Source organism: Micropterus salmoides, unplaced genomic scaffold (assembly GCF_014851395.1).
Source record: "Micropterus salmoides isolate LMB-PRFRI ecotype aquatic unplaced genomic scaffold, ASM1485139v1 Ms_hic_scaffold_20, whole genome shotgun sequence".
NCBI lineage: Eukaryota > Metazoa > Chordata > Actinopteri > Centrarchiformes > Centrarchidae > Micropterus > Micropterus salmoides.
The window spans coordinates 17267958-17291259 of record NW_024041151.1 but is presented as its reverse complement, the minus strand read 5'-3'; the positions used below and the strand labels follow the sequence as shown (position 1 = coordinate 17291259).

The window sequence follows — 23302 nt, the reverse complement described above, 5'->3', positions numbered from 1 at the left end:
TGATTGGTGCTGGTAACAGAGCGGTGATAAAAAAAAGTAAAAGCAACTTGGGTTTCGTTCTTTTTTATGTAAACAAGTGGTTAGAATTTTGGATATCTATTTTGTACATGTTGTGCTAGATGCCTTGACTGTATTGAGTGTTCACCCTCGCTGATGCATGTAAGGTGGCACCCCGATATAATACATTTGAATTATATGCGTAACATTTTAATAAAAGCATTTCATCAAACTTTTTTTTTTCTCCAAAGTGTGCTTATTCCAACATAAAAATAAATAGAACATCCTTGTCATTTGATTACATGTTGATGTTAAGCATTATTGTCATTGTTTAAATGTAACTGTCGCCATGAAGAGGTTACATGATCACATCCGAGGCAGAAGGAACAAGCACTCCTGCCTGGAAAGGAAACACCCCCCTTCTCGGGTGCAATCATATCACTTCAACCAGAGGCTATTAATAATACCTTCCTCCCTTTGTTTTTTCTTTGACTCCAGATTTGTCGTGTGAGTCCTGTAAGTGAATTTCCTCATTTAATACCAAGCGGAAAAGCAATTTTTCACTGTCCTCCCTGGTTTAACGTTTCAAGTTGCTTCTCTGACCACACTCTGCAAGATGTGTGTTCTACTGCACCTGTAATCACACTCACCGGTGATACCAAATCAAGATTTTCAGCTGGTGTTACGTTGATCTTTAAGGTCAGTAGAGAAAATATTCACTGATAAGCACGTAGTCTGAGATGGAAAAATTGTATGAACCAAAGAATGTGGTGCTACTTTCATCCATCACCATGCTGTGCAAGAGAATATAACGCACAGAAACTCCACTCGGAGGAAAAGCTGAAAAAAACATGAAAAACTGTCACAAGGGAAATCAAAACATACTGTGAGGAAACGTTAATGTACTGGAAGGGAACTCAAAAACCTAACCAAAGGATAACAGGCAGGTCAGAAAAAATATTAAATAACAATCCAGGTCTGATTTTAGGAACAAACTGCGCTTTAAATATATCTGATTGTTTTCACCCTCCATACTCATTATCATTATGTGCATTAGTCCAGTAATATAATACAACAATGTGCATTACATTCAAAGTCACTGAACTTTCAGCCTCAGACAGTTAAAGTGACACAGTTGATATCATGATTAAAGATAACAAGGCAGACTACAGTATATCACAATATATACATTTTATATCTTAACAGTGCTACGATGCAGTCAGCTCAATACAGGCGGTGTGACTCACTTTACTGGAAATTATTACTGCAAACTAGTCCTTGCCTTTCATCCTACATAGCTATATAATGCAGAGGAGTAAAGATGGCTTCACTCTTTCTAACAGATGTGAATGTAAAGTATGTGGCTTGTCGTCTGTGGTGACAATCAACGCATTCACTCCTCGTCTGGAAATGGGTGTGTCTCACCAAATGTTATGGAAGTCTCCATTTAGGTTTGGGGTAGTTTTAAAGAGTCACTTGCTTGCGTGCAACGTGTCCTGGAACTTTGTGCTTGTATAGCGGACATGAAAGCCTTTTTTATTGATGCTGTCATCTGAGTGAAACTTTAAAAGTATGGCGTCACCGGCTGAGTAGACCTCCTCTGGTGCCTGAGAAAAAGATACAGACAAAAAAAGTTTTTTTGAAGATGAAATTAGCTTAAACAGTGTTTACTACACAAGACTGACATTTTTAGCCTCACCCCAGATCCACAATATCGTCCCAGCCTTGGAGACTTGATGTCAGCGCCGTCATACAGCTCCATGTAATCATATCCGCAGTCTGCCTCCTCCTCGATCTCAAACACTTGGAAGATGATCTCCACTCCGTAACCCTTCTCAGCAGAGACCACCCACAGGCAGTCGGAGCTGCCGGGGTAGTTGTTATCTCCAAACCGGGCATGAGAGTAGAGATCTTTTGTCTTGACCTCAGCTTTTAGGCTTCCTCCACATTCTGGGAAATCACAACCACAAAATTAGAGGGTCAAAAAGAGGAACTCGTAAAAGTTAGGGAAGAATGCAGCTTTTAAACGCAGCAGAAAACAAACCCCTTAGTTGAACAGTTGCATTTTTAGTATTCTATTCTCTCTCCAAAGTACCATTTTACAAATTTTTCAGGCTTTCTGGAGGTAGAAAAGGTGGCTAATTGTTGCTTTGCCCACCTGCTCCGTATGACACCTCAAAGCCTCTCTTCTGCACCGAGTTGTCTGAGAAAAAACGCAGGAACATTTTGTTGCCACTGGAGATGACTGGAGGAGGCTTTTTGGTGCCACAAAAGCGGCCGAGACTTGGGACACGCACATCATGCCCATCGTAGATCTCCAGATGGTCGTAAGCACACTCCAGATGAGCCTCCATGTCGATCTCGTTGAAAACCTGAAAGTCATTTTCAAAAGCTATGAATGTTACTGTTGCTCTTCAAGTCTTTTATTTGACATAATGTTTAAACGGGAAAACAAAAACATAGATTAACATACAAGTTTGATACGATGGCCCGGGGTTGTGGACAGAGACCAGGTGCAGGCCTTCTTGCTGGGATATCTATCAGGCCAGTTGGGGCTGCTTATTGTGCCAGACGCACTGTTTATGACATGATCACAGCCCGCTAAAAAAACACAACAAAATAACATATTATAAGAACCTTGGAAACTGCATCACTGAGGGGTCACATCATTTCCTCTATTCCGACACAAGTGCCCTCAAAAGTGAAAGCAAAATAAAATCTTTCCACACTCAAACATACGGGGGATTTCCCACATCTGAACAGGATTTGCATTGGGACTAAGAGACTGAAAGTGGCTTTAAGGAGTTCCTATGAAAACAGTTCGGTCTGTGGTGTTGTAGAATTATTCATCTACATATATAAAAATAAGATTTATTGAAACAGGGTTTATCAAACAAAGTAAGAAAGTTGATCAAAATAGGACTTTGAAGGGGCTCTCCGACCTGCCCTCTGTCCCCTCATGGCTTTAAACCAAAGCCTCAATTGGTCCCAGCAGATGTCAGCTGATTCTCATGAGGTCATGGTGGGGTGAGCAATTCAAAGGACTGGTGAAGAATCAAACGCTCAAATCAAAGTAACAAATGTTAGCCAGACTTTGGTAATTTGGGGTGAACTGACCATTTAAATCAACCATGAGTGGAGAACAGAAACACACACTGTACCTTCCTTGCAGTCGTGCTTATTATCGTGCAGCATGAAGCCGCTGCGGCACTGACAGCTGTAGCTTCCGAAAGTGTTCACACATTCATGCTGGCAGCCTCCGTTTTCTTTGGAGCACTCATCTACATCTGTTGAAATATTAACATAATTTCAAATTCCTTTACACAAGATGAGAATTTTAGGCCCAGATCTGCTGCTGAGTGCAGGCACAAAGGCTTCCTGTAGGAAACACTGACTCCAGCCCCCGATCATCTCTTGGGATGTGCCTAATATTAGTATTTTTGAAAAGCTCAGTTCTTCCTGTCCACAGAGCAAAATGGAGCCAAATATATCCACAATTTGCATTGTGAGTTGGCCATTTGCCAACTTTTAATGTCAAAAATAATGTCAAAAAGTAAATGAGATGTTCCTGTGTGGATTTTTAGATGGGCAATCAACATTTGTTTTAATCACAAGAGCAATGCAGTAGGAAATTTACTGGACAGAAAATATGATAAATTCTATAGCCATCTGTGCTTTGATTAATAAAATAGTGCAAAATGTGAAATTAAGAGATTTTAATTGCCATATGTATCAAGCATGCTACTAAATTATTAAGTGTAGTATTAACCAAAGTATTAAGTGCAAAGTTCAATCTAAGCTGTAGTCAAACTACACTGCAGTCATTCTTGTGTCTGAAAATAACTGCCTGCATTGTTCTTGGAGTTGGGTTGTCCTTCTTTCTGTACCAGATCTGGACATTAAAAAATACTTCCTCAGCATGTCCTTCCTCACTACTTACCAGAGAAGAAGTGAGCCTTGAAGCCCCTCTTGGAGACGGTGTTGTCAGACTTGAACTCAATCCTCATGTTGTTGTGTTGGGAGGTGATGACCTCAGGTTTCTCTGCTCCACAGAACTTCCCATGAAGCTTTGAGTCTGAGCTCAACCCACTGCGCACTTCCACATAATCATATTTACACACCTGATGGTAAACACTAGATCATTTTACTAACTATCAAGGACATAGAAGACTTGGCCTGTGAAATTGTCATGATTTTTAGCCAGTTATCTGATAAAATGTCAGATAAATGCAGAAAGATGATTATATCACCCATGAACAGGAAAACATCACAAACAAATCACTGAGGTAATTAACTTACATCGTTTCCTTCAGTCTCGAAGACATCAAACACCAGAGTGATGCGAAACTGAATGGGTGCCTCCAGCTGCCACACACAATTCTTGTTGGGAGGGTATTCTTTGGGCCACCCGGGGGTGGTGAGGGAGCCATTCAGCTTGGTGATGAACCCACCACAGGCAGCTGCTGGTGGGAGAGAGCAGTGATTTTAGTGGTAGAACTGTGAGAGAAAAACTCTTGCATAACAATAAATTATCCATTTGTGTGAATTCTTGTTCTATAATCCTTTAACTGCAGAAAAAGACGTCCTCTTAATTCATAGGCTGTTAATTACAAAGATATAAAGTAACAACGAATGTAATAGGAAATATGTGGTACTGGAATAAATCAGTACTGACAGCTTGTAAATCAGAATGTTGAACATATTTATACTGTTCATATGAATCAAATCAGTGCTGTAATGGACTACCAAGACCCAAAAAGAAGTTGCAGCAAGACAGCACTGCCCTCTTGTGGTAGAAGAGAAACTTCCAGGCCAACTCATATTGAATTGATAATGTGAATGTTGAATGCATTGCATTGATATTTGGCATCTGGTCTTTGACATGTCATCCCCATTTGGAAACACTAACGTCAGAACAGCAGGGAGTCGGGAGTAAGGACAATTACCCATCACCCATATTATACACTCAAAACCCACAGGTGGACGCTAGTGTAGAGGTGGGCCCTATGAAATGCTAAATCCACAGCAGCAGTAGTAGCAAGTGAAAACTTTCAGGTGAACTTTGTGGCAGCAATGCAGTAAAAGTTTAAAGGAAAAGTTCATATTTTGGGAAATACGCATATTGGCTGACTGGCAGAGGATTAGATGAGAAGAATGATACCACTTTCATATCTGTAGGCTAAATATAAAGCTAGCTTAGCTTAGCTTAGCACAAACACTGGAAACGGGGAAACAAGTGCTCATAGACATTTTTTACTACATTTGAACCAAGCGAGAACCTCCAGGTCTGAAAAGTGAAGGCAACGCCGCCGTGCCTTAAACCTGGCCAGCAGGGGGCGACTCTTCTGGTTGCAAAAAGAAGTCGGTTCCATTAGAAATCACAGCAAAATTACCCTACTTCTCACCTGATGAGCCTGTCCTCCACAGAAAACAACCATATAGGTCATTTTAGCCACACAAAATTATGACATGTTTACATGTTTACGTTTGTGGCAGAGACCTCTAGTGGCCGTACAACACATACACATGACAAAGACAGTCACGTATTAGCTAGCTTAGGGTTAGGGACCCCCCGTAGCCCGTAAACCTAACCCAGGCCTTCACAGGGTTGTGTGCCTTAACAGTCAGTGATTGTATGCATGTCGAACAATGAACCCAAAAGTAGCTGGGCCGCATTGCCAATCTGCTAGCAGCTGGGGTTCACCTTCTTTATGTCGCTGCGGTCTCCATAAGTTTATGTCATGTGACATAGGTCAAGTGATTTGCGTAACGTAGTTCAGGTCGGGAAACGGAGTTCCAAATTGCCGTTTTGGGAGGCATGGACAAATGCCACTGGTAGGGGCTCTATTGGACTATTGTAGGATACGCTCATATGAGTTGTAGTTGGATGTTTGTTAAAACAAAATGTTGTCGTTTAGGTTGGAGGACTTGTTGCACCTGATTTATTACCTCAGTAAACACTTTCCTTATGAGTTGATCTCATTCGTTAGTTTCAAGTCTTCTTCAATACAGCCTTATGTTCATTTAGCAAATTACAGAATTACAGAAAAATAGATAAAGCAGGGTATGCTTTAGGACGGGCTACTGGTCCTACTGGTCCTAAAGCAACCATGATGCTTTAGACAAGTCGCAACCATGGTGACCTGTCAATCAGGCTGGAGGTGACTTGTATTCACTGCATTGGTTAAAGTTAACCAGTGCCGTTGAAAAAGCATGTCAGCTGTTCATTTTGTATGGTAAATGTTTTCGCTAGCCAAAATTAGCATTCCAATAAAAAAAAAACAACAGTGACAACGGCAGTCCACTAACCAATGGCTGATGTCATGGTGACGACATCCACTTCTTTTATACAGTACGGTTTGTACAGAACCATTCTAGCTGTTTCCCACCATTTCCAGTCTTTAAGCTAATCTAAACAGTGGCATACTGTTGCATTAACAGAAATATATGAGAGAGGTATTTATCTTCTTAATTTACTCTCTGCCAGAAAGTGAAAAAGCAGACTCGAGTTTGCTGAACTAGTAATGGCACTATAATGTTGGGTGTCAGTGTTTAGTCCCAGGTGCTTTACACTCACTCTCACAGCTGCGTCTGTCAGCTGCCAGCTCATATCCAGGGTCACACGCACACCTATAGCTGCCCAGTGTGTTCAAACAGCGCTGCTCACAGTGACCGTTGTCAGGTCTCGAGCACTCGTCCATCTCTGGCAAATAGAAAATTGATAGATTTAATTCATTAACTAAAAGTTATTTTAATTACTTACAGTTTGTGCCTGAAATGACTTCCTGACCTTTAAAAAAGTTGGCTGCAAACCCAGCTTTGTTGACGGATCCATCAGATACAAACTTCAGCCAGAGCTGGTTGGAGCTGCTTTTGATGTCGTCCGGCTTGTCATAGCCACAGAAATGGCCAAGTAGTGGGCTGCTCTCTGAACTGCCATCCCTCACTTCCACATAGTCGTAGGCACAGCTGTCATGTCTCTCAATCTGAAGTTTTCACCAGACAATAAAAATGGTCATATTAATCTTTTGGCCAGCTTGCTCCCAGTCTCTCAACTTTTACTGAAGATATTTTATTGTCTTTCTTAATATGTAACCAATAACAATAAAACTGATGTTACCTCAAATGACTGAAAGGAGAGGCCAACATCGAAACCTTCCGCTACGGTGATTTTCCACACACACACTTTGTTGGACAGGTAGTCATCAGGATAATTGGGGGACTGGATCTGGCCACTGTCCCTCTTCACCTCTCCCCCACAGATGGCTGTACAGGAGGTAAAAAGGATGGATCAGCTGGAAAACCTGCTGCAGTGCCCAGTGTAGCATTATGTAATGTGCATATTAAAAAAATACACATATTGTTAGTGTTGTACCTTCGTAGACTGCTGAAAAACCTTTGCCCACCCAGCTACTGCTGCTTCTGAATTCAATCCATAGTTGACTGTCAGTTGAGACGATTGGATCCGGAAGTGTGTCTCCACAAAAACGGCCTGTTAAAGCACATAAAAAATAATGGCACTGTCTGTCAGCACTTCACCACTGCACGGTGCTCAGTTTTGAGTATATAACACAGGTATGTTAGTGTTGACAGGTTCTCACTCATAGCATTTGTTTTGATGGCAATCACCATTCTCATGCCAATTCTGATTGGCTGGTGATTGTGATTGTTTACTTCAGGTAGATCCCCCTACACCTACAGTGGGTACGGAAAGTATTCAGACCCCTTTAAATTTTTCACTCTTTGTTTCATTGCAGCCATTTTCCAAAAATCAAAAAAGTTCATTTTATTTCTCAGTAATGTACACTCAGCACCCCATCTTGACAGAAAAAAACAGAAATGTAGAAATTTTTGCAAATTTATTAAAAAAGAAAAACTGAAATATCACATGGTCATAAGTATTCAGACCCTTTGCCGTGACACTCATATTTAACTCAGGTGCTGTCTATTTCTTCTGATCATCCTTGAGATGGTTCTACACCTTCATTTGAGTCCAGCTGTGTTTGATTATACTGATTGGACTTGATTAGGAAAGCCACACACCTGTCTATATAAGACCTTACAGCTCACAGTGCATGTCAGAGCAAATGAGAATCATGAGGTCAAAGGAACTGCCTGAAGAGCTCAGAGACAGAATTGTGGCAAGGCACAGATCTGGCCAAGGTTACAAAAAAATTTCTGCTGCACTTAAGGTTCCTAAGAGCACAGTGGCCTCCATAATCCTCAAATGGAAGACGTTTGGGACGACCAGAACCCTTCCTAGAGCTGGCCGTCCGGCCAAACTGAGCTATCGGGGGAGAAGAGCCTTGGTGAGAGAGGTAAAGAAGAACCCAAAGGTCACTGTGGCTGAGCTCCAGAGATGCAGTCGGGAGATGGGAGAAAGTTGTAGTAAGTCAACCATCACTGCAGCAATCCACCAGTCGGGGCTTTATGGCAGAGTGGCCCGACGGAAGCCTCTCCTCAGTGCAAGACACATGAAAGCCCGCATGGAGTTTGCTAAAAAACACCTGAAGGACTCCAAGATGGTGATAAATAAGATCCTCTGGTCTGATGAGACCAAGATAGAACTTTTTGGCCTTAATTCTAAGCGGTATGTGTGGAGAAAACCAGGCACTGCTCATCACCTGTCCAATACAGTCTCAACAGTGAAGCATGGTGGTGGCAGCATCATGCTGTGGGGGTGTTTTTCAGCTGCAGGGACAGGACGACTGGTTGCAATCGAGGGAAAGATGAATGCGGCCAAGTACAGGGATATCCTGGACAAAAACCTTTTCCAGAGTGCTCTGGACCTCAGACTGGGCCGAAGGTTTACCTTCCAACAAGACAATGAGCCTAAGCACACCGCTAAAATAACGAAGGAGTGGCTTCACAACAACTCCGTGGCTGTTCTTGAATGGCCCAGCCAGAGCCCTGACTTAAACCCAATTGAGCATCTCTGGAGAGACCTGAAAATGGCTGTCCACCAACGTTTACCATCCAACCTGACAGAACTGGAGAGGATCTGCAAGGAGGAATGGCAGAGGATACCCAAATCCAGATGTGAAAAACTTGTTGCATCTTTCCCAAAACGACTCATGGCTGTATTAGATCAAAAGGGTGCTTCTACTAAATACTGAGCAAAGGGTCTGAATACTTATGACCATGTGATATTTCAGTTTTTCTTTTTTAATAAATTTGCAAAAATTTCTACATTTCTGTTTTTTTCTGTCAAGATGGGGTGCAGAGTGTACATTACTGAGAAATAAAATGAACTTTTTTGATTTTTGGAAAATGGCTGCAATGAAACAAAGAGTGAAAAATTTAAAGGGGTCTGAATACTTTCCGTACCCACTGTAAATAGCTTGCACTACAACAGAGAACCATTCAAACACCTCTTCTCGCTTTGAAGCATCTCAACTTGTCATATAAGCTAGCTAGCTTAACTGTCATTGGCTGGAGCAATCTAAGCTATCATTCCGTCACCTGCTGATTGACGCTGATTGGTTCCTCAGTGCTCATGGCATATCAAGTGGCGTGTGAGGACATGGTTTTCTTTCGTTTCATAGTGGGCATCCTGCTCTGGTGAGAATGAAAAATCTCACAATGGTAGCTTAGATCAACCACGTCATTGGGTTCTGTACCATGGACGCACTCACGCACATTTGGCCACCCGACTTACTGTATCCATTTCCTCTCGTGGCTCTGATATCCCCCCCATGTCCAGAGTGAGGGAGCACCCCCACACACTGATTCTGCGCTCTGCACTGGTCAGCAATGCACTGGCTGGTGGAGATATGTCAACTTCTGTGCGGACAGCCATGGCAGTTCCTACTATGCAGGGGCATGCTGTCCCAAGCAACAGGGACAGTCACCCGCACCCACACAACTGGCACTATGGGCCTGTTTGGGGTGGATTGTTTGAGAAATATTGTCACAAATCGGGACACGTCTCTTTACAATGCCCTGTTGGTGCGATTTTGTCATTCCTGAAGGACTTGATTAACAAACAAAATGCCTTCTCCACAATTAAGGTGTACCTAGCAGCTGTTGCTGTATGCCATGTGGGTTTTGAAGGTAAAACAGCTAGCCTTGAAACATTTGTCTATGAAGACAGAGCTGTTGATGGCTTTGGCTCTCTCTGCATCCCTCATGTACTCACGTTTGCCCCATGGCATGTCAGAGGGTCACTGAAGCCTAACCCTGCCTTTGTGCCCAAGGTGGTTGGGCTCGTGCTCTCCCATTGACCTTATGGCATTCTCTTCACGGACGTCATGGTGACCACGTCCTCTCTGAAAAACAGCGGTTGCACATGCAGTGTCCAGTTCATCCCTTGTGCATATATGGACAGGACTAAAGTTCCAGAGAAGTGCCCAGTTCTTTGTATCCTGGGAGAGCCTTACAAAGCTACGGCTCTCCCTTGTCGGGGAGAGTTGCCTATACAAGCCAGGGTTTGCTGGCACCAGTGGGCCGGCATGCTCATTTCACTCATGGTCCATTTTTAAAAGGGTTTCCATCCACGACATTTGTACAGCAGCGAGCTGGTCTTCACACAAAAAACTTGATGTCTGTGCTCCGAGCGTGGCTCATGCAGTACTTAGGGCTTTCGGCTGCTTGATTATGGCAATAATCATGATTGTTTTGGTCAATATTGAGATCATGATTATTTTACACGATTAGTCATTCATCATGCATTAACTGAACTTTTAAAATGAATGCTTCTAAAAATTATTATATATGCATTACCCCACAAATCCCAAAGAGCCCATCAAATAATAAATAGTAATCCACACTTTAAACAGATTTTTAGAGTGCATGTGGATGACAACAATGCAGTGTTTCTCCTAGTTTAAATGCATATGGTGCAGACGCAAAATTTTAGTGAGGATGCATCTGGATGCACCATATCAATGAATGCTGTGGTTGGAGGTTGACGACCTGCGAGTTAACATGGCAGCCAGATCAGAAATATTCTCAATTTAGCACTAAACAGTTCACTAAATTATATTTCTGAAAACATTTGAGGAGAGAAATTGGCAATGCAGTAACAGAATCTTGATTCATATTTTATCAGCATTACGTAGTTTAACATTTTAATCTCAGTTTTGTGAGCCTGACGTTTTGCACTGGATGGGCTCATTTGCATAAAACTGAGGGCAAGTCGTGTTTATGCAAATTCAGTGACGGCTTAACTCAACTCGCCATGGCGTATCTATAGTGCCTGGATCTCCTGCTCTCCATAGTCAACAAATAGGATCTGTCATCCATCAACAGATCCAGTGTGTCCAGTGGGGACCACTGTAAAGGAACGCTGTAAAGGTGCACTGGATTTATAACACAAGTCAAAACCAGAGCACCATTGCAAAACAGAATGCCACACAAAATTCGTTTTATCTCAATTACCTTGTTTTCATAATCTTTGGAAGCCAAAAATTCTATTAATTATGCAGCCCAAAGTGAGAAGAGGAGATTATTGTATATGGTGCTGCTTTCTTGCCCAAGTTATTTAAGGGTATGTGGCCCTACCTGATGCTGACATTGCGATCACCAGCCAATCAGGATTGGTGTGATGAGATTAATGACTCAGAGGAATACGTAAGGAGATGCATCCCATAGTATGACATCTCCCTCATGCTACTGAGAACTGGGGTTATGCAAGTAAACTAAAGTTTCTGGATGATACTCTGTGTAGAGAGAGGAGGTCTATTGTCACTCAAACTTAAAGACCTTTCAGAGGAGCTTTTCTCCAGAACCCGTCTCGGACCTCCACATGGTCGTACCAACACAAATGACTCCTGAAGAGATCCATGGAAGTAAAATTCAGAACAATCTAAAGAGACAGAAGACACAGATGGAGGGCAGAATGTTAAAATATAAAATGGTTGGTTGGTTGAAGATCTATCTGTATTCATGAGCTATACGACTGTTGAAAATGTTCACAAACAAATAACAACACAGTGTCTTATAGGTTTTCAAATAAGCTACCCATATACTGATCACTGAATAATTCAGTGATCAAGTCTGAAAAATAATGTTGTTTTAAACTAAAATTGAACCTTTGATTGAAATGTTTTTAATTGAACTAACAGTATAAATCTTAAGAAGAAGAATTATCATCTTAAAGCTGGTTCATGTACCTGCTGATAAATTTTACAGCTGGACAATATGACTAAAATAAGCCGTACATGGTGATTTGTTATCACATCGACACAAATGACTATCATAAATGTAATAATTTTTGTTCACAGCAGTGCCTGCTATGTAATTTTGTAATTTAGCTCACTGCTCATTATGTTTATCATAAATTAATGCAGAATGTACTGCAGTTAAATACTCTGGAGTGGACTGTGGCCTGATTGGTTGTTTAAATTTTTCATTTTAATTACTGAATATGGGATTGGGACAATTTATTTATTGGGAAAAATGTGATATGTGTAAATACTGGCATTCATTAAGTCAGTAACTTGATGTATTTTTTTAATTGCCTCGCCCTTGAGTTGAATCAATGCATCACTCACCTTCTCTCCAGGAGTGACAGAAATCCTCCAGACACAGTGAGCGTATGCTGAGTAGCCATTTGGAAAATCAGGAGAAGAGAAGTTTCCAGCACTCTCCTGCAGGCTGTCGCCACACCCTTTAACGGCCGCACACCATAACACACACGTGGTTAACATTGAAGTCCCAGAATGAAGAACAGAGGCAATTTTAGTTACAACACATTCAGTCATGGTCTGTAATATCTAATTGGCTTTGAAAATGATAAAAATTACGATTAGGTGATTATTTTTTTCTTACTTGCACACTTGTAGAGTTTGCGGGCTTGTGCAATGTCCCCTTTGCTAAGCCTGGTCCTCTGTCCAATAGGTGGCCTGACTCCATTGACATCATAACGGGGCAGGATTGTGTCTAAGAAGATGCCTCTGTTTCACCCAAATCACAAACATGAGCAGCTCATTCTCAGAGATGATCAAAGCATCTAATCATTCAAAAAGCAATTACAGCACAAGACTGAACCACACTTTGGTGGTTTTTAAAAATTCTCAGATTTGAGTGCAGGATTTCTTTGAGATCTGACTCCTGTTCAACACCTTGATACTTTATTGATAATCGCTCACTGGGTTTTGAACTCACTCTTGCACAGTTCCCATGGTGATGCACCCATGAATGACAGGCATGTGCAAACAGAACGCTCTGAATGGGGCCTTTCGATGGTGCCAGCCGGCTCAGTGGAGCCCACTCCTGAATGCCAGAGAAAAAGGCCACTCCAGCCCAAATTGTTCAACAAAGCCTGAACTGCCAGGCCTTTATTTAGCTTGGCTTGCCTCCATGACCCAGAACAGCAAAGTGGTGATGGAGGTAAAAAACCAAAGCACAGAGAAAAGCAACGGGGCAACAACATGCACGAGACAGAAATGAAAAGGAGGCTAGTGTGAAACCATTTCTGTGACAATAAAGGATCAAATGCCCTGAGGTTTCCTATAGAGCTTGTTTAGCAGAGCTGAATAAAGGCACAAACACTAGGTCAGTGTAGTAGCTCAGCTGATAATACAGCATGATATTAGGGGCAGTTAGGGGGGATTTCTTCATATGGTTGAGGCTGAACTGGATGCCAGCTTCTCGAAATGACCATAAACCCTATATTAAATACTTTAGAAGTAAGGAGTCAGAGCTCTTATATTATTTCAACCTCAAAATTTCAGAAATGTAAAAGAGTTTAGTCAACAATTAATGGCATCAGAAGAATGGTAGTGATGATGATGGCCTGGTTAGAGAAGCTGGCTGTATGTTGCCAGTTCAAATATACAGGCGGTGTGGACAGAGTGAATCACCAGTGCTCAACAAGTAGGCTCTTGAGCAAGGCATTTAACCACTAATTGCCCCCAGAGAAGGTGTTTAATGGCCTGTTATTGTGAACCAGAGTGCACACTCAGGAAACCTGGGAAATAAAAGTGATAAAATCTTTGCACTCCCTTTAACACAAAACCAAACTTTAGGAAAGAAAATGTGAAGCATAACAAAACCCCACATGCCAACCTGGAAAATGTATTCCTCGCATAATGCATGATGCTGCCAAAGTCGTATACCTCCCCAAGTGAGTCGACTTCGCCTGGCTCCATCTTCAGGAAGTTATACTCCTGCCCTAGTCATACACAGATAATCAGTGGACTAACTTGAAGGAAAAACATAGGGAAGACTCAGAAGCTTTCACACGTATTCATGTCAACACACCTGCAGTTAACAATACCTGGTTGGATGTTGTCTCGGATGATGCTTACATGCTCGTCACGGTCCGGACGCGTGTGTTCATGCCAGAAGCCGATCACGTGGCCAAGTTCATGGACCACAATGCCAAACTTATCACAGTTCTTTCCTATGGAGATGGCCTGAGGGCCGCCACCTCTCCTCCCCACATAGGAGCAACACCTGAAGGGGGCAGGCACTGTTTAGGTCCACATCCTGGAGCACCTACAGATCAAACACTGATACTTTGCTGCCTGTGAATACCGTTGTGTCTGCATGTTTTAACTGCTACTGCAACTATAAATTATGTACATCTTGTAATTGACAGCAACAGTTTCAGGCAGCCATTGCCTTCGATGTATTTACGTATGCTTTGATAGTCAATTAGCTGACTCTTGAAAGTCAAATTTGGTCATCTGTCACAGTGACCATTAAGCATGCATAAACATGATAGACGACATTCTTATTTACATTTTCAGCAGACACTGAGAACAACATTAGCTTTAGATCATCTGATGAATGTCCAGTATTCACTCTCCTTTTAGCTCTGTTTTGCTCTCCTCCAACTCCTGAGGGAAATATTTTTCTCTTTAAGCAGCTAAATCATATGTTTACAAGCTAGTCGCTAACTTTGTATGCTGTTTGGTGTTGAACAGGTAGCGTATAGGTTTGTAGAGATTTTTTACTAAAAACAGTTGCCTGCTGTGGCTGAAAATGAAAGGAGATAAAACGCTGTGCAGAGCTGAAAGGAGCTGTAGGCTGGGTGATTATTCTGTGTGGGTTCGTCACTACAAATACCTTCTTTCAGATGCAGAGTAATTTAATATAAAATATTGATTATAGCAGCTTTAACTGTTTAAGCAAAGATTCATGTGACCATTCTGTGTATCATCATGACAATAATGTTAACTTTGACAACACCCAGACTTGATGTTCACTGTGATGGATCACACAACTCAAGCAAGCTTATAAAGCCTTCTAATTGTCTTTCACATAATTTAAAAAGAATGGAAATCAGTTGTTTCAAATGTGCAAGATGACTTGCACATTAGAAACAAAATCAATTTAAATTTCTAAAACACAACAGGTGGTTTGCAAAGCGATCAGATATGATGTGACTGAAGACAATCTGGCCCTTGTGCTTACAGTCAAATCTGATAATTACTAAATAAAGCTAAACAAAAATAAATTGTGTAAAAATTGTTAATGAGCCAACCCAACTCACCCACAAGGCCGGTAGGTAAAAACAATGTAGCTTTCTTCAGTCGTCCTCTCAGTGAATATTACACAAGTGTGTTTCTCCCAGTGACGCATCGCCTGACGGAAAATGGCTCGCTGACTGCCTGAAAGCAATTAGAGTTTGACAGCTTCAGCATGTCAAAACCGCACAAGGCGGCAAGCACACACTGGCCATGTAGCAGATAAGTCGCCTGTAAGAACAGATGAAAGATGGATTGTTTTTATTCAGAACTCACCACTGAAATTCCCACTGATCACATACGGGATGATGCCATCCGGCCAGACTCGCTCAGGTCTGGAGGTGGCTGCTCTCCTCCTCCGACGGAGAGTCTTTCTGTCTGCGGCTCTCTTACTCCTGGCACTCTCATCGTATGTGGAACTGATAGCTGTAACAAGTTTGAAACAGTCAGTCAGAAGAATTAATTTATTAGTAAATGTATACCTGGTTTCATACCTGTGTCCGTGTGGTTGGTCTGGACAGCATTGTGTGCACCATCACTGCTGTTGGCATCTTTGAACATGCGGAGGTCATCTTCATCAAGGGCAATGTCTCCCAAAAACGCAGCTAGAGCAAACAGATGAACACATGGATAAACATGACATACATAAAGTAATTAAGTTAAAAATAAAACAATAAACTCTAGGTGAATGTCAATAATAGGAGTATGCTACTATATTCTGCTATCAACACATGCTGGGTCTTTCCTGCTTAGAGTTGGATGAGAAGATGAGAAGAGACCACTCTCACATCTCTGCGTTAAGTCACTGCCATCACACAGGTAGCTTAATATAGCAAACATTACCTTGTTTGTTATATTCATACAAAACCAAAAGTGTAAACATGCTGTGGTTTATGTGCGAAAATATGGTGGTGTAAGTATTTAATTTGATCACATGACTCTCTGTTGCCCATTATGAATCCCTTAACTGCTGACTCAAAACATCTTTTTATACAGTTCTTTGAGCCGATAAAATTAGATCCACATTAACAGGCATGTAAAGTTTCATTGTTAATTGTTTAATGTAATTTATTTGATAATTATACAATGGAAAGTAGTTAAAATGCAAATATTGCCTTGAAGCAATATCATGCCGTTATGGAATCCCATTGCAATCCCACATGCCATTTTTTGGTGAGGTGAGAAACTCTGCAAGAACAAAGTGACAGTGAGAGTGAGGGTGAGTCTGATAATGCAGATGAGTATAAGAGTGAAGAAGAGCAGTGAGGATAAGATAAGATGGGGAGGAAAAATACTAAATAACTTGTTTTCACCTACTGATAATGTGTTGCATTTTGTTAACAGTCTGTGCTTTGTCAAAGATGGTTACAAGGCAACATATATCAGAAAAGACACACAAATAATGAAACAATGGAATTTTGAATGTGAAATTTTGTTAAAATATGTGTACTCTCTTTTATGCATTAAATCCTATAGGATGTTCCACAATGTTCCCTGGGGGTAATGTTCAAACAAACAAACCTATATAAAGAGTTTGTAATATATATTTTCAAATTTGAAATGACATGTATTTTAAACTGGTGAAGCCATTGAACAATTTCCTTGAGTATTTTAAGAAATGTTATTCAAAACTAAAACAATAACAATAACTCTTTGGTAGTTACCATTATGGTACAGTGTCACTTTAAGGCAACATACTACCCCACCCTTTTTTTTTTTTTTTGAAAATGTCTTTAAATCATGTTTATTTGGTCCATTTTATGACAAACATATTAATTTGTTTGTTTTTAGTCTTTATGCTATACTAACATAACCATTTCTTGGTTGTATTCAACAAACAAATATAATAAGCATGGTATTGATCTTCTCATCTACCGCTGTTTCCCAAAATGTGGAACTTTTTCTGTAAGTGGGAAAAATCTTTGAAATTTTATCAGTAAAAATCTTTTCAGTAAATCTTTCTCCTGCAAAAGGAGGCCAAAATTCCCTGCATGCTTTAATGTGTCTGTATAAGTGCATATCTCTTTCCTGAAAAGAGGCCTGAACAGGACTCAATGTGTCTGTTTGATCAGCAAACACGCCTCCTGAATACAGCCGGCACAGCACACAGCAGCACACAAAGATATTGGAGGACTGTCCAGTGATTGTCATTTTAAAGGATGAAGATGTGAACTGAATACTTCACAGGATTGTGATCACACTGTGCTGGACTTTGCGATGTTGCTGAATAGCTATCCAAACAGCCACCTACAGTACAAATCAGTTGTGTGTACCGAGCCATTGTCACAGGACCTTCCTGTGAATGGTCTGTATAGTAGATGATGTCTGCACAGTTGTGTTTTTCCCACATTTACACAACTCTATTGCTGGCCAGTATAAGTGCAGCATTTCTTTAGCATATTTGCTGCAGCAACCTGCTATTAAATGTTCAGCTAATTGATAAGCCAGGAGTGAAGTCCTCCACATCAGAGCAAATAGCATATTTTAACAACTTTACTACATGGATTAAACATATTTCTCTACCTGTAAAATTATTATGAGAGGAAACCAACTATCTGGATCATGATTTTCACTGTGCACTCCAGGATTACTGTAGCTTTGCTTTGTGTGTGTGTTCAGCAGCCGGGAGTTTCCCAACATTATGCTTATCTTTTGTAGGAGGCCCAAAGTTTCAGTTATCATGTTTAACAGCATAATAACGTTAGGTCTGCATAACATGCAAAGTGTACATGTGTACCATGTAGAGAGAGTGATCACAACAGAATCATGAACTGATTTTTCCCTTTGACACACAAACTGACTAAATACCAATAATCGTGCAGAAAATGATTGACATAGATTTTTAAAACAGCAAACATTTAACATCATCACTGGCACACTGATCTCTTTGGCTGCCTACTAAAAGGGATCTCGGAAATCTTAATTGACACATGGACTTGCTTTCACACTTAGTCAGACAAGTTATGTGGATTACTTGCATCTGTCTCTGTCATTGTTGTTGCTTGAATATGTATTTTGTTTTAAATAGTTGTGTTTTCTTTTGTATTGTATTTTATTTTAAACTGAAATGTCTATTAATCTTGCTGCCCTCCTTTGTAAAAGAGATTCTGTCTCAATGGGACTTTCCCTGGTAAAATAAAAAGAAATGATAACAAATCCGTGTCCATCCTTTTTCCAGCCACAGTATAAAAAATTTTACCAAAATTACATGTTAAATAATCAAACTGCTGTTCGGTATAATGAACGGTGTTCCTCTGTTTTATTTTACTGAAGACAGAACTCTTCACTCGTATAAATCAAAAACTTCAGTAACACATTTTGGTAATTAATTTGCTCAGAATCTTTCACTCCACCATAACAAAATGTGTTTTTATTCTTACGATGTGAAAGTTGTTGTTATTTAAATGTACAGTATATCACTCTTAGAGGGTCATTCTGCATAACTGTAAGTACATTTTACTGATTATACATCTGTACTTTTACATGTTGAATGCATGTATTATTATAGTGTTGTACTACAGCTTCTACTTATCTAAAGGATCTGAATACTCCTTCTACCACTGATTACATATGTGTTGTTATATAGACAGCAGTAGTACAGAAACTGGAAGATTAAAGTGGTGGAAAGTGGTGAAGAGCTGCAACTTAGAGTAGCTGGTTCCCTTCAGATATTTCAACCTTAGCAGCTGAAGAAGGGGAGAAAAAAGGACAATGATAAGAAGTCAAACATGCAGAAAGCAGTCTGTGATAGAAAATTGGACTAGTTGGGTCGCTGGTTCCAACAAACTGTGTTGAAGTGAGTGGGAAAAGCCTCAACTTATGTCTTAAAGTCAAAAACATTTTTCACAAGATGTGAGAATCTCAACAGCTAATTTTACATCCTCTAATAACATTGATTGTTTTGTTTAAAAGATTTTAATGTCAAAAGAGAGGTGTTTCATTAAGTGCCTCATCCGGATGCTCATATCAGGACTCCAGTATCTGATAAAGACGACATTGATGGTTAACCTAAACCCAGGTTTCAAAACATCCTCTCTGAAATGTCTAGGTGACATCACACACACATTTGCTCCATGTTAGCACTCTCTATGGGATTAACATTTTGTTTCCATTATTATAGCCATACTGCCTGTATAAATTAGTAGTCGAGCAGAGCAGCTCACAGTCTTTCCCATTAAATACCTCATTTAGCCATGTGATGTAACAACCTTTGAAAGTCCAAATGAAAAGACATAGCGGGCTCTGTGTCAGCCTTTGAAGTGAATTCACTCATGCAAAGGGTGACTGTAAATGACTGTCACCCCTGCAGTGTGCACCCCATGCCCTGAAGCCAGAGGGATTTCACCAGCGTCCAGCCGAGGACTGCGCTGGCACGGCCTCAATGACCTCCAGTCTCCAGGCAACTGCCTCGGAGAAGAAGAATGGTGTGTTTTGGAAGTTTCAGAAGTCACAAGGAAAAAGGGACTCCGACCAGCTGGAGCCCCCCCCAGTAACCAAAGTAATTGTTTGGCATGTTAGCTGACAGAAAAACAATGTTGTAGATTCTGTAACAACAACTGAAGGCTTGCTACAAATCAGGAACACTCTGCCAGATTCATGCTGATTCATTTGCTATGATATTTAATTCATAATGCATGATTGAAATATCATCAGCCTCCTGTATAGCTGCATATCTATTATCAATACGGTATGTTCTATTGAATGTTTCTTTTTCAAAGTAGGTTATTTTTTTTGAAAAACGTGAAACTTGCCTCACTTTAAACAAACATATGATATGACATATGACAAATATTGTACATTTTACTGCACTATATTTATTTGACAGCTATAGCTACAGCAGTAGCCTACGTTAAGATCAATATTTTACGTACAAAGTACTCAGTATTAACAGCTAAAAATAAAATGCTGCATGAGCAGGTAAACATAGTGCTCCAAAATTTAATATAGGAAGAAAACATAAGTTTGAATTTCATAGTATTAGCAAATTATTTTTGACATCTCCTACATTTGCTCTGTGCAGTAAATCTTGTCAACATAATGTCATATTACAACTGGTGCTGACATGCGTGCGTGCGTGCGTGCGTGTGTGTGTGTGTGTGAATGCGTTGATCTGATCTGCCTTTATCAATAACTGTACTGCCTGTTGTGTCAAGGGAACATTATCAGTGTCTTTATTGCTTTACTAAAAGATGAACTTCAGTGACAAAATAAAGCAACTGGTTGGCTGTTTGCAGTGGTGGGAAGTACAATTTGGTACTTGAGTATTTCCATTTTATGCTACTTATACTTCTATACATTTATGGGGGAAACAATGTTGTACTTTTTATGCCACTACATATTCCACAGCTTTAGCTAATAGTTATTTTGCAGAACAAGATTTTATATACAGATCATTGTCATCTAAAGCTATAAAATATTATACGTTCATCAATTGCTTACTTTTGAGACTTTAAGAACATTTAGCTGGTGATACTTCTGTAAGTAAAACCATGAATGCAAAACTTTTACTTGTAAAGAAGTAGTGTGGTACTGTTTAATTAAAATATATTTCTTCCACCACTGGCTGTTTAATCATTTCTTTGTACATTGTTACGTAATTGGTAAAAATAAAGGAAATATGGAGGGGGTTTTTGCATTTGTTTTGCATGTAAATATTTGTATTATTCTACATTCGATCATAAACTGTCTTCACACCATTATTAAGAGCTACATTTAACTTTATCAGCCCAGCTCACAGTGATTAGGGCCTGGCAGGCTTTGCATATTGGCCAAAAACACAATATAATTTTTTTTATTTCTATATATTTTCTCATGGTAATTCACAACTCCAGGGAAAAAACATTTATAAAAGCGATACACAATCAAAACACAACTCTATTTACACATGCCATGACCAAAAAGCAGCAATCTTATCTTTGCCTGCCCCTCACTCAAGACATAAATAAAGTAGAAAGATGGTCTTTTCTTTGCAACAACCAACTCTTACAGGAACATGACAAACAAAAAGTGTCATATACAAAGACATTATCTGACAACTTCATAGTCTAATTATTATTTCCGTGTAGAGAATTCCACAGTCTTAAGTTCACATCTGCTTTAAAGAAGTCAGGCATACTGATGCTTAAAATAAAATTTCCTTCTATGGTCCTTGTCCTCTGAACTAAAAACAAACAACATTTTCTGGTACTAGGCTAATCTGTACCTCAACTGAATCTTTAAAGTTTCAATAGTCCAATAAAAACTATCTTGGTGTGTTCTCTTGAATCCACTTTCTGAATTTTCTTTCTTACTGCTCTTTTTTGTAAAATAGTTAAACAATGGCTTTTCTGTTGCTCATGTAGGCTATGTGTTGCCCTACACTTCCACGCATAATCACGCAAAAAAAAAATTCGTAAAGGAGGTGAAATCACTGTACCTGCTTTACAAGGATCCTTGTAGTCGATTACATCACCGAAGTCGGTAAAATTAGGCTCCACAAACTCCCAATCAGCCGCCAGAGAAACGCGCAGACAGACGCACACCAGGAACAACAACGTAGGCGCGACTTCCATTACTTAGGCTATTATAGCCTGTAGGTAAGCTATAAGAAATATGTGTGGTGTTAATAAGAGGTCTGGTTAATGGGCGTTGGGAATTGTAGGAAGAGAAAAGAGGCTCCTCGCGGTTTTATAAAAACACAGCGCTGTTTTCACACGTCTCCATTCTGCTGCAGTGATTCGCTGACATACAGGAGCGACAGCAGAGCTCACACAGTTCACAGCAACACACACATCCATGCATCCGAAACCAGAGAGCTGCTTCACCTGCAGGCGGATATAGGCTAGGCTACACTTTTATATAACGTGTAGCCTAAAGAAGTATTTAACCTCATTTAATGTTTCTTTGTGTGTGTGTGTGTTCTGTTTTGCAGAGAGGAGCATTTCGGAGCAAAATGCTTATAACTTATAACTTTGCACACTGAAACTATTTTTTAACAGTAGAGTAGCTACATTTTAAAATTTCAGCTAATGGTCAGTTATATAATCCTAAATATCCCAAATATCTCAGGCTCCGTATTAAGACTCCTGCTTAGCTATTGATTATTGACCACACACACCACCTGCAGGTTTCAAGATCCACTGCCCCACCCCACCCCACACACACCTCTTATAATATGTGGAGACACTGCCTCAGTAGTGCAGGAGCTGCTTGAAGAACAGAGCTAAAGAAAATTTTAAGAGAGGAAAGGATCCACTGATGAGTTTTATGTCCACCTCAGCTGCTTCCAAAGCTCATTCATCCTTTTGGATGTCACATTTAAACCTAAATGCAAACTGCTGCATTTAGATTGTCTGCTTATATTTAGCTTTTTACAAGAGATAAATCCTGTTTTTTGTTCTTAATCTGAGCTACTTTACTGTGACACAGTTGCCATGAACAATCTCTCTCCTCTAGAACTGCTTTTATTTTTGTCTTAAGGCCCCAGTACTGTCACTTCAGTTTAGCTGGTTTGGTGTCGATTCATCTCTTTATGCAGCAGCCCCCTGTTGCTTTGATTATCAAACACAGAGTCTTCTTCAATGTTCTGCTCAGCCGTTTGGTGGAGCACATTTTGAGTCATTATCTAATTGAAAAAGGGGTTGAGCTTAACTCAGCCTGAGCCATCTCTACCACTCAGTTTTGTTAGGTTATGTTTTAAAAAATCCACTAGATGTCGCTGTGTCTTTAATCCTTTAATGTCCTTAGTGAGAAAAAGCAATGAAACATTTTTTCATCACATTTGCAACAATAACAACAATCAATGGATTTTTATTTTTACAGACCAGGCAGTCGCTTCATGTTAATAGTATTAAACTACTACTGCTACTCCTACTAATAATGATTAAATGGGGTGGTGATGGTAAAGTGGA

At 40.2% G+C, this 23302-nt stretch overlaps 1 protein-coding gene across 2 annotated transcripts; it reads right to left on the bottom strand.

Moving 5' to 3' along the window:
• Positions 1–216: 216 nt before the first annotated feature.
• LOC119914448 (bone morphogenetic protein 1-like) lies at positions 217–22187 on the bottom strand. Of its 2 annotated transcripts, none has more exons than XM_038733752.1 (20): positions 21829–22187; positions 15908–16018; positions 15690–15839; positions 15440–15557; positions 14219–14397; positions 14008–14113; positions 12769–12893; positions 12492–12607; positions 11701–11803; positions 7373–7489; positions 7118–7263; positions 6788–6983; positions 6575–6700; positions 4297–4460; positions 3938–4118; positions 3159–3284; positions 2471–2598; positions 2156–2369; positions 1697–1947; positions 217–1604 (listed from the first exon to the last, which is right to left on the bottom strand). In XM_038733752.1, the coding sequence occupies exons 1-20, from the start codon at positions 21962–21964 to the stop codon at positions 1470–1472; spliced, it is 2928 nt and encodes a 975-aa protein (XP_038589680.1). In that variant the 5' UTR covers positions 21965–22187; the 3' UTR covers positions 217–1469. The 2 variants fall into 2 exon arrangements, with proteins under 2 accessions (XP_038589680.1, XP_038589681.1); XM_038733753.1 differs by having other exon boundaries at positions 4297–4457.
• Positions 22188–23302: the final 1115 nt, after the last annotated feature.

Excerpts from the sequence above, each read along its gene's own strand:
- LOC119914448 (XM_038733752.1), bottom strand. The coding sequence starts at position 21,964 with ATGGAAGTCGCGCCTACGTTGTTGTTCCTGGTGTGCGTCTGTCTGCGC. Across the intron at positions 6,984-7,117 it reads TCTCCTTTCAGTCATTTGAG|ATTGAGAGACATGACAGCTG; the intron begins GTAACATCAGTT and ends TGAAAACTTCAG. Across the intron at positions 2,599-3,158 it reads TAAGCACGACTGCAAGGAAG|CGGGCTGTGATCATGTCATA; the intron begins GTACAGTGTGTG and ends GTGTTTTTTTAG.